This window comes from Canis aureus, chromosome 6, assembly GCF_053574225.1.
Source record: "Canis aureus isolate CA01 chromosome 6, VMU_Caureus_v.1.0, whole genome shotgun sequence".
In the NCBI taxonomy this organism is placed as follows: Eukaryota; Metazoa; Chordata; class Mammalia; order Carnivora; family Canidae; genus Canis; species Canis aureus.
Window position 1 is genome coordinate 71,379,923 of NC_135616.1, and position 12,260 is coordinate 71,392,182.

Here is a 12,260-nt window from a genome sequence, read left to right on the forward strand (position 1 = left end):
ATGTATTATTATTTTTTGAAAACAGTTAAAAATCGTTCCATTTTACATGAAAAAAATACACCCAAATCTAGTTCCTTTCTTAATTCTTGCTAAATAAGAAATGTTTATCATATGAATATCAAGACTGATTTTAGGATAACTTCTAAGAGCACTACAGATTAGAAAAAATCATTTATATATATATGAAACAAGCTATAAATAGGGATATTTCCACTAACATGAACTGTGAAGACTATAATTAATCTGTTAACTAGTTTGTTGTAATAGAAAACTCAGATACTTGGGGCACCTGGGTGGCTCAGTGGCTGAGCATCTGCCTTTGGCTCAGGGTGTGATCCTGGGGTCCTGGGATCGAGTCCCACATTGGGCTCCTTGCAGGGAGCCTGCCTTTCTCTCTGCCTATGTCTCTGTCCCTTCCGCTGTGTCTCTCATGAATAAATAAAATATTAAAAGAAAGAAAAGATAGAAAGAGAGAAAAAAAAAGAAAGAAAACTCAGAAACTTAAAAGACTAAAACAGATTATAGAAAGTATAGAAATACATTCTTAACAAGTACTTTTTAGAGGTTTAAATTAGCCACACTTATAATAATAACCTATCTGGGGACTCTTGAAGAATGTTAATGAAGTTATAACATACCTAGAGCTAACATTAACAATTATAAACAGACATTCTTGTTTGGTCTGAGCAGGACTCCCTGCCCTTCCAATTAGGGGAGAAAGAAGGAAAAATAGCTTAATATTTATTTACTTATTCATTATATAAATAAATATTATTTATTTATTTAAATAGTTATTATTTAAATGGTAGTATTTAGTTAACAACAATGTGAGTAGATGGGGAAAAAGTGGGAAATATATATTTAAGCCCTAGGAAATAATCCTAATATATGTATGTGGTTTTAAAAGTTACAACAAAAAAGTTTATTTTTTGAATTAGAAGTCTCACTATGACACTATAGAGTTTCTCTCTCCAGGTCACTCTAATAGTCAACTATGAGCAAGATTTAAAAAGGCATTTAATAAATGAGTGTCAAATCAGAATATACACAAAATGTCTTAAATATAAAATGCTATAAAATAGCTATAAAATAAAACTAAAATGTCTTAAATATAAAATGCTATAAAATAGCTATAAAATAAAACTAAAATGTTAATATCAAAACAAATGATTTATATTTTGTAAACCTGAAAGTCATAATAATATATAAAGGTTTATCAAACATGAAGATTAAAAAGAAGAAAAACAAAACAATTGCCCACTAAGATGGGTACTTATGGACAGCAAACTACATGTTAAAATAAAACCTGTGGTTATGTACCTTAACCACAGAGATTCAGGTACAGGTGACATTACTATAGGATTACACTGTTTATAAGACACACTTCTGAGCATTATATGAACATGTGGGCTCATTAGCAAAAATGGCACTTTTTGTTTTCCCTAAGGTAACTATTTTGGACACAAAGAGCTCTATATTGTTTTCTTTTATATAATGAACCATTTCCCCCCCAAAAAAGCCTTAAAAACTCAAAGTGAAACAAAAATTCCCTAGAGTTAAGATAAAGACATTAACATATTAAGAAAGTGGCTTCAAAATCCTAAGAACATGTATATTTTTGTACAAATTGCTGCATTAGTGTAATTTATTTAGGAATTACTTTTTAAATGTGTATAAGAACATAATACTGAATATCTCAGCAGAGATGAAATGTTTGATTATATACAAATTCTTTTAATATTTATAAACTGAGATAATATCCACATATACAGCTCAAACTATACAAGTAAATCTTGCCATTGCTCATTCTCTTGAATGCAGCTCTACATATTTGATCCAGCCATAAGATTCCATGGTAGTACTGCAGAACAATATCAAATCTTGAATCCTCTAGAAACATTAGCCCAGATTTTCCTCACAAGTCTCTCCAGAAAATCCTTTCACTGGGATATTTTCTTATAGTAGAGTACAAGATTTATATACTAACCTTTAAGCAACTGAAATACCGGAAATCAGGGTTAATCTATGGGCTACCCACAAACACACATACACGCTAAGATGGATAGAAACACAGGCTTTACATCAACAAAAGCAATGTCTCCTCAAATAACTACATTAGAGCTATAAGTCATAGATCTAAATCAATAGGAAGCAGCCTCTGAAAATACTAGGTTTCTTTGTTTGCTTTTTAAGTAACACAGAGCTTGCACTCATGACCCTGAGATCTAGCAGCATGCTCTATGGAGTAGGCCAGCCAGGCGCTCCTACCCATTTTTTTTTCCTACTCATTTTTAAATCTAAATTTTAAACAGTTTCTAATTTAAACATAGCTATTATTGAACATTATACACTAATTAAACTTTGTTCTGACTCATTTAGAAACTTAGTTCCCCAACTATAGATGTGCTCCATGCACATACAGCACTCTGTCTCCATAGGATCAAGTGTTTATTCTGTTTATAAAATGACTGTCTTGTGCTGTACAGGCCAAAGAGAAGGCTGACATCATCCCGATGGCACCCTCCTGTGACATTTTCTAATCACACTGGCAGGGTAATTCTTACTTACTCTAGTCCAAACTGCAGAGTCATCTATTAACCAATCTTTAATTACATTACTCTCACATCCAAATGATACCTGCACAACCTTTTTGAGTAAAATATGTTTTCTGTGTTTGAATACTTAGAAATATTTTTTAAAGTATACTTATATGTTTTGTTTCTCTTATAGTAGTTAACCTAGATAAAAAAAAGCTATTAGTATTCAACACAAAGAGGGTTCAACCACAAAAAACCAAATTGGAGACCAAATTTATAATTACACAATCAGTCCTACAGAAGTTTATCTTGAACAAAAAAGAAACAAAAAACAAAAAACTACAACACTGAATAAAAAATATACAGTTTGTCCTTCCTTAAGTAATTCAAACATGGGAAAAATCCAATTTAATAATGCTACTGATTTGCCCATGGGATTCATAATACAAAAAGTGCTCTCCCATATAATTTAACAAAGCATTCTTATAAATAGTACATTTAAAATGCTATATATATATTTTAATGTATCTTTTAACTCTATATATATGTTTTAAAGTCGGCTTTCTAAGCATTCAGTGGCATATCTCTTAAGTTACGATACACTGAAAATTAAGTATATCATTAATATTTTCAGTACCTGACATTTATCAAATAGAGAAACACTATTATACAGAGTAATTAGAAAAACCAGAAACATATAATAGTTTACGCTTTTAATGATGAGTTATCAATGACTAATATAGTAAGAATGAACCCAACTGCACGAAAACTGAAGCAAAGGCACAGAGACCATATGACTTGTTCAAGCTTATCATCACCATCATTGTTAAGGCTGAGAATGTGCTACATGCGGTACAGGACCCAAAATGCATATAAGCTCAGTAAAGTCACATCCACAAGAACAAAACAGAATTCCTGGTTATCAGGACTTTGTGGTAAACACAAGAGCCCTTTCTTGATCCATTTCTAAAGGAAGGGAAGAACTATGGTAGTCACCTTTCATGACAAGTTAAATAATTAACAACAATAACTGCTTATCTTTAATATACCTTGCACTGCTAGAAGCTGCTCCTCTGTGGTCCAACGGGCATTAATTTTCTGATTTGACTACAAAATTAAAGAGAAGTTTCCTAATGAGGATATGAAGACAGACATTTTTCCAAAGTGCTTATTTTTGTTTAACTTTTCACCAAATCATAGACATGAGATTACTAAAACTCTGATTTATGAAGATTCTGTTTTTATAAGAATTAAAAAAAAAAAAAAAAAAAAGAATTAAAAAATATATTCTGAGTTACCTTTTACCCACACAAAAAGATATGAAAGGGAAATGTACCAATTTGGGAGAATGAACAACATTCACATTTATACTCTAGTCAGAGGCATTAAAACTGAGAAAATCTATTAGTCATCCATTTTCCAACTACAATGTTCCTATCACACATAGCACGTATTAATTTTAGCCTAGTTTTAAACATTTAAGAGATTTATCTTTAGAGAGGATCTGTAACTTGCTCTAAAATTTTTTCTCTCCACATTTATTTATTTATTTATTTTCTCTTCACATTTAGATTAAACCTAACCTTACTCCAAAAAACCAGTGTTATAAATTAATACAGAATTGTACATCAGGCCTAATTCCTAAAATATTTCTTAAATTTCTGAAGTAGAAAGTGACCCACTATAAGAATTGATTTTTCCCCCCAAGACCTCCCCACAATTTTTGTTTCAAAAAATCCCAAGTTTAGGATTTTTACTATGGCAAAACTACAATATTAAATACATAATCAAATTTCATTAGTGTATACCCACTGATTAGTACAAGGACTTCTGGCAGTCAAAGGAGAGACAGAAATTAAGTACACCAGCCTACAGAGGTTTACAGAAGAAACTGCCCAGATAAACTGGCCTGGTGTACTACATGGCTAGGCTGGACAAAATAGAAAGAAAGGCTTCCTTTGAGAACAAGTGTTTAGACCGTATCTCACTCATGATCTTAATAAAAGTTTCTTCAGCACATAGAGGTTCTAGGGTATATCTACTTTCTCACCATGAGTGAACAGGTGTAAAAAGTAAGCATTCAGAAGAAAGAATAAAACAAAAATTCAAAATTAGAAAAAAAATTGAGATTAAAAAAAAAAAAAAAAAACAGAGTAAAAGAGGGAAAAACCTAAAGCAGAAAGCAATGATAATACCAGATGAGGAGATTAAGAAGAGATAGTAAGGCAAGGCCAGGCAGATAGTGGATAAGTCTCAAGATGAGGATACTGGCAAAGAAGCAAAAGAACATTAAAAAGGTAAAGAAAAAAAAAAAAAGAAATAAAAAGGTAAAGAAAAAGAGGGGGCTATAGGCTGTAAAGCAGCAGTAATAAAAGAAGGGTGAACCAAGGTTTAGAAAGTGAAAAAAAGGAACGAAAAAGAAAAAGGAGATGAACAAGAATGGAAAGGAGCTAATATGTTGAGTTGAAACCCAGCAGTCTGATGCCACCTGTACTGTGAAAAGGTAGATAAAAGAGGTCCTTGGTACCCAAGGATAATTGGTACTAGAACCTTTTTAAAACAGGTCCACATATTTCAGAATAAACGGTAAAAAAGGGTTGACTTCAACTTCATCTGAAATATGAAACTAAAACTTACGAAATTAAAAAAAAATAGTTAATGATTAAATACACTTTAATTAAAGCTCCCATCTTTGCTGACCATACAATGGTGTAACATTCACTGGCTTTGAAATTTACAATATGAGCACAGAGTGGGTCATTTCTGTTTTGAAGACCTCAACAATTCTTTCAAGGGCCTCCCTTAATTCTTTGTTACTCATATTCTTTTTTGAAGTCCTCTGAGTCATCATCCTTTTCTCTTCAATGGTTAACTGCTAAATACCCATCTGTCAACAATTTTGCAAGAGATTAAAGTCATTCTCTTGTACTTTCATAGACTTGAAGAAAATCTTTTACAAGGTTTAAAATTTCATTTTGGTTTGTGCTGTATTTGCATTACATTAGCAAGAAAGTAAGAGAGAAGGATGTTGATGAGATGGGTAGGAAAGTAACAGCTAGAGTTAATTAGGGATAGCTGGTGAGCACAGCCTAATTTTATAAATGCTTAGTTCATTAGTGAATATTCTCTTGTATGGCAACTTGTGCTTCTCCATGAATCCTTTAGATTAATGAGCATTTGGATACAGAGATCTCCTGTAATACTACAATGCAACTTATTCTGAGGACTAAAGTTAGAATAAGGGATCCCTGGGTGGCGCAGCGGTTTAGCGCCTGCCTTTGGCCCAGGGCGCGATCCTGGAGACCCGGGATCGAATCCCACGTCAGGCTCCCGGTGTATGGAGCCTGCTTCTCCCTCTGCCTATGTCTCTGCCTCTCTCGCTCTCTCTGTGTGTGACTATCATAAATAAATAAAAAAATTAAAAAAAAAAATAAAGTTAGAATAAATGTAAAATATATATTAAGCTATGTTTAGGACATATGTAAAAAACACTGTCACAGCACCTGAACAGAAGCTAAAGTTGATCAAGTGGTGTTTGTTAAATCTGAAAGGCAGAAACTGGAAGAAAACGTATCATTAATGGAAAAGAACAAAAAAATGAAAGTAACATGCACTATGAAAACTTATTTTGCCTTATAAGCAAATCAGGAGATAGGATAAACACAAATAGCTACTAATAAAATTAGTTCAGAGTATGCTAGGGATTCAAAGATGAGAGGAAGAAATCACAATGACTAGAACAGAGAAGAAAGCCAGTTGAGGGGCTGGACACTGCGGTGGGTTACAGAACAGAATAAGTTTCTGAAAGGCGAAGATGAGAAGACACACCATGTATAAACAACAACAGGATCAACAATTAGGAAGAAGTGATAAATAAGCCTGGAAGTTGGTGATATTTAAAATATAGTAGGGGCCACTTTTTGGAAAGGCAGTAAATACCAAGGTTAATGAGCTCACACTAAATTTAATATGCAATAGTTTTTTGTGGGGAGGGAACAGGGGGAGAGAAGCAGGATTCCACCCAGAGGAAGATTTGAAGCCTGGACAGCTGGGTGGAGGATAGTGCTGTTAAGGACCTAAGAAGTTATGAAATGCTGAGTGGGGAGGTGTGGGAAGGCAAGACTGAGATGAGGACTGTAACTTGGGGTTCACTGACAATGAGTTTTAAGCAGGACATCCAGGTGGAGCTCAGGTTCACTTGAGGCTAAAATAGATTCATCTATGCAAACACAGCTTTTAAAGGTCTGGAAAATGTTTATGAGGGAAAACAATGGAGTCATATTCAGATGTAAGATTCTAAAATCAACCTATGAATTTAAAAAAAAAAAAAAGATTTTTTGCTTCTAATTCCAAATTACTATTGAAATGCTCCTATAAAGGTAGTCATGGAGACAGGCACATAATCTCTCAATAAGTCCACATGGCCAGGTATTCCTCCAACACCAAAATGAACCACTAGTTTTTCAGTTAATCCGAGATGAAGCCTTTGACTGAAATTTAGGGTAGCAGTGAATGAAAAACATAAATACATATTTAAATACTAGAATTTCAAGAAAAGGAGACTGCTTACCCAGGAGGCATGAGGAAGCTAAAGCCTTCTAAAGATAGTGGATTCATAGTTCCAGCCCCTAACTGCTGACTCTACGGGAGACACTTGATAAAAAGGAATTCAGGCAGGACTGCCAGCTCTCCTCTACTTGCTATTACTGGACATACTCATATCTGTGGTTGAGTTTGTGTCATTTAAATGTATATATGACGTAATTTTAATATAGTGAAGTGATGAGTTTGTATGATGTTTCCGAAGAGAAGTGAATTTTGAGGAGAAAAACTTGGGAGAATGCTTATATTTATGTATAGAAAGGAAAATTACTCTGAGAAAGGAACATAATAGTTACAAAAGGCAACATCACCTCTCAAAAGTTAAAGGAAGAGAGAGGTTGTCATCTCTGTCAAGGTTCAGAAGAAGGCAAGAGAAATGAATTAGAGCTGTGGAGTTTTTGATCAGTAGCAGTGTTAGCCTTTAAGCAGTAGCTTCAGTGAAAAATGTAGGGAAGAGGATTGAAATTGCATTAAATTATAGAATCTGTGTATGACAAAACAGAAGCAGTGGAAGAAAGGGAAGAGTGAAGAAGAAACAGGGTCAAAATTTTTTAAATACATAAGATTCCTTCAAGTTACTGATTTTTCTATTCTCTTTTAAACTTTGGTAAAGATTTGTTTAATTCACAGAAAGGACAACTAAAATATATCTAGGAATCTAAAATTGTGTAGTAGTTATGGTTAGCTAGGCAATACCATTGAGAACATTCTTTTTTTTTTTTTTTTTTGAGAACATTCTTCTACAGCAAACTGCAGCCTGAAATACTGTTGTCTATAAAATAATAAAATATTAATCTCAACTAAAATAATACAACATATAATAGTTATAAAACTAAAAATATGAAAAGCCCCAAAGAGCCTTCAAGAACAACCTATGACTTTCTTCGTGAATTCAGCGTCTTTACTACATCCTTTCCCTGCTAAATTAGTCTTCACATCTTTCCCATTTTTGTCAGGAGTAGATTCATACTATCTCTGAATTGAAAGAATCAGAAAAGGGTACCATGTTAAACTTTCCATCCAATCCTGAAAATTTCATCCAACATCCATAATGAAAGGATGTCACCCACCTATGCATGAAAACATCCACAGGTGGGAAAATGCCTAGCTTCAAAAAGCACTCCTGTTTTAGCTTCTTCCTTCCTGGATTCATTAATCTCCTTTTCCCCATCTACCTACCTCCAACCAAAACAGATCAAAGCATAAGACCACAGGCTACCACTCCCCCCAACACTCTTACATACTTTCAAATAGATATATTAATTTCTATTTTGCAATGTTCTTTGCCTTTATCATTTGCTGTCCACTCCTACAACTAATACCTGACCTTACCCCAAAACCCCTTTTTACCATTTATCACTCACATGCCTAGTATTTCAACAGCTGTAACGCTTCCAACTTAGCCTGTATAATAATACTGCCAGGATAACCTTCCAAAAGTTAAAAATTCCCATTACATCCTTCTATATCAAAGAAACTACAAGGTCTTCCCATTTGACCTAATTTAAAAGGCAAACTTCTCTTCTTAGCTCCCACAGACTTTTATACCCTGGCCCTTACCCAGTGATCTCTATCATAAAGAAGCCTCGGTTGAACTCAATTCTGTTAACATCTCTCTACACCGCGTTTACTCGTCCTCTGCAACCAAGTTGGCTTTCCGAAGTAGACAATATGCTTCATGAGAGAAAACTGTTTTACACTTCCACTAAATTCTCCATAGTAATTGGCACTACAGTGAGCACATGGTAAGTGCTCAGGGAATACTCGTTGACTGGTGTTCTCCCCCACTGGATTTATACATATTTTGAATGTACTGTTCAACATCAAACCAGTGTTCATATTATTCCCTTCGCCTGCCCATTTTGTATGTGCAAAACTCCTACTCATCCTTCAAACCTCAGCTGAAACATCCCCTTTACAAAGTCTTCCCCGATTAACCTAGTGAGAATAACTACTTATTTTCCTGTAGCATTTTACTTATAAGCCTATCACACAACTTTAATGTTTGTCTTATAACATCTAGACTGTTTTTCTTTTAGATAGAAAAATCCATCTCTTCCTCATTTAAATTTGTCCTCTCTTACCCACACACACTTTCCACAGTGCCTAAAACAGTGCCTTATATGAAATAAGTGATCAATAAATACTTATGGGAAGAAATGGACTTTCTTCACCAAATTTTTTCCTAAGTGAAAATAACAAATACAACCAAATGAGTAAGTAAAGCATCTTAGTAAATGTTTATTTCCAGTTGAGTTACATCACTTAGTAGCTTATTATTCTAATGGTTAACGAAATTTTTATTACCTATTAAGGTAGAATTTCTATTACCTAACCAAAAGAAAAGGGGATACATTACATGATTTTTCAAGGTCTTTACTATGACTGTTAATCTAGTATTTTGAAACAGATCTATTCAGATTGTTCTTCCCTGCAAAGCAATAGAAATAATATGATAAATATAAATACATCCTGAGCATTTTCTAGGTAATAAAACCTACATACATTTTCAATTTATATGAGTTTAATAAATTAACCTCAAAGTAATATTCAAACTTCACTCTATGGATGGTAGAGTCTTAAAATTTTGGTTGTTTCGTTTTGATCATTATTTTTACAAAAACCCAAAAGATGTAATAAATGTCTGATAACCTCTAACCTCAAAACTGCCTTCAAAGGTGAGAGTCAATATATAGTTTTGCTATTAAATGAAAACTTTTGGGACGCCTGGGTGGCTCAGCAGTTAAGCGTCTGCCTTTGCCTCAGGGCACGATCCTAGAGTCCCGGGATTGAGTCCCACATGGGGCTCCCTGCATGGAGCCTGCTCTTCCCTCTGCCTGTGTCTCTGCCCCTCTCTCTCTGTGTGTCTCATGAACAAATAAATAAAATCTTAAAAAAAAAACAAAAAAACAAAAAACGAAAATGTTCAAAGGCAAGAGGGAGAATGATACAAATCTAGGACTCCAACTAGAGTCTAAGATTGTGAAATATAGCCAAAATTTCACTATTGACTAGATGTGTGACATGATCAAGCCAGTTACCCTTTCTGAGGCCCAGTTTTGTCATGTAAAATAGTATTTGCTTCATCTACTTCTTGGGATTTATGTGAACATCAAATCAAATAGCATAAAGTTATAAATGCTATTATTGCATTTTAATGTTTTATTTTATTCATACTAATGAGAGAGGCTCTCCTTTAATTTTCTGAAAAAATTGAGGTTAGAATCATCATTTCCTTGAAAACTTGGTAGGCTTTTTCTGTAAAACTGTCTGGACCTGGCATTTTCTTAAGAAAAACTGCTAACTGTTCCTTCATTTTATTTAATGACAATAAACCTATCAGGTTTTCTTTCTTAATTTTTTTTTTTTAATTTATTTATGATAGTCACAGAGAGAGAGAGAGAGAGAGAGAGAGAGAGAGGCAGAGACACAGGCAGAGGGAGAAGCAGGCTTCATGCACCGGGAGCCCGACGTGGGATTCAATCCCGGGTCTCCAGAATCGCGCCCTGGGCCAAAGGCAGGCGCTAAACTGCTGCGCCACCCAGGGATCCCGGTTTTCTTTCTTTTTAAGACAATTTTGGTAAGATATATTTTCCTGTGAATTTCTAAGTTTTCTTTAAAAATTTGAACTTATTGACATGAAGTTCTTTATAGTATTCCCCTATTTTTAATATCTACTGTAATTTATTAAGTTTAATTTTTAAGTTATAAAATTACAGACACTTAAAGCTTTTGGCTTTTATGCATTTTAATGCATAAATATGAAATTAAAATAATTTCAATATAAAATTTAAGAAAATTTTTGTTACAATACTATAAAGTAGTATTCTTTGTATCACTATCTTTAAATAAGTGGAAATGTCACTAGAATGTTTGTCAGTTTATTCACCTGTGGGTTTGAAATGAGATGTTACATTAGTCTATGTATATTTCATTCTTTCTCATCACCTAACCTTATTGAAAGAGACCATTTAAAACAAAACAAAAAAATAAGAACAGTCTTTTTCCTAATGATTATTCCTTTCTGATTCTAATGAGTCAGACAAAATATGGTGCATTTGTTCTGAAGTACTCTCCCCTACACTTCTGCCCTCCCCTCAAGCCCCTCACACATATTTCATTTTTAGATATTTCAGGCAACTTGTGATGGGGGGGGGGGTGCAGGGGGCATCCCATTAGGACCAAATAAGATTATTTGATTATTAAATACATAGAAAGGCCAGTCCAGGATATGAAGCACAGAAGAGGAGTCTTTAAAAAAAGAGAGAAATAAGAGAAAAGATTTATAATAGAGGTTTCTATTAAAAGACTTGATTGGACTTTATGGGCATTTAAGTACTCCTATAATTAACACACATATCAAGTATATATTACGTTTCAGAGGAAATAGGAGAAAGACTTGAGAAAAGTTAATCTACATCTTATTTTTCAATTTCACATTTTCAAGTAGTACAAGAATGTTATTAATTAACTCACATACTAAAATCCTAGCTGAAAATCTGAGTCACAAAAGACAAGTATATTAAAATAAAAAATTATTAAAATTGCTAAGTAAGCTCCTTTTCTTGTTTTGTTTTGTTTTTTTTTTTTTCTTGTTGTTTTACCAATTCACACAGTTAGGAAAAGGCTTTGAGCAAACATTTCTGCAGACCCAGAAATGTACTGGCTTGCTCTTCAATTACTTTCTATTTTCATGTGCCCTGGGCCTACCTGTATAGCTGTTTTTCCCTACTTACTTTGCTTGATATGAATTGCTATGGGTAGGAAAGAAATGACTTCACTTAAATCATTAGCCAAGTCTCAAAAGTCTAAATAAGAAAATAGAGACATGACAAATCACCCACACTATGACATCTTCAAAGTATTAGCACCACATGGGACCAAAATAGTAAATACTAGTTCAGAGAATAAGATTTCACATACTTAGTCACATATATTCTTCAATAACATACCTCAGGAGGTTTGAATTCTTCAATTCCACCTTCCATTTTCTGTTTAAGTGCACTGTTTACTTGCTTAGCATTCTGAACCTTTAACAAAATAAATCAGATCACATACTTAGGTAAATGTATGATTACTCAATAAATGAAAAGGATATAAGATATATACCAAAATCTTAAA

The 12,260-nt window shown here is 33.6% G+C and overlaps 1 protein-coding gene across 5 annotated transcripts in view; it reads right to left on the reverse strand.

Moving 5' to 3' along the window:
- RCOR3 (REST corepressor 3) overlaps positions 1-12,260 on the reverse strand; it is a 53,198-nt gene that overhangs the window by 7,980 nt on the left and 32,958 nt on the right. For all 5 annotated transcript variants that reach the window (XM_077902200.1, XM_077902203.1, XM_077902202.1 and 2 more), the window contains exons 9-10: positions 12,092-12,169; positions 3,587-3,644 (exon numbers count right to left, since the gene is read on the reverse strand). In XM_077902200.1, the coding sequence (XP_077758326.1) occupies positions 3,587-3,644; positions 12,092-12,169 (136 nt within the window). The remainder of the gene's footprint in view (positions 1-3,586; positions 3,645-12,091; positions 12,170-12,260) is intronic.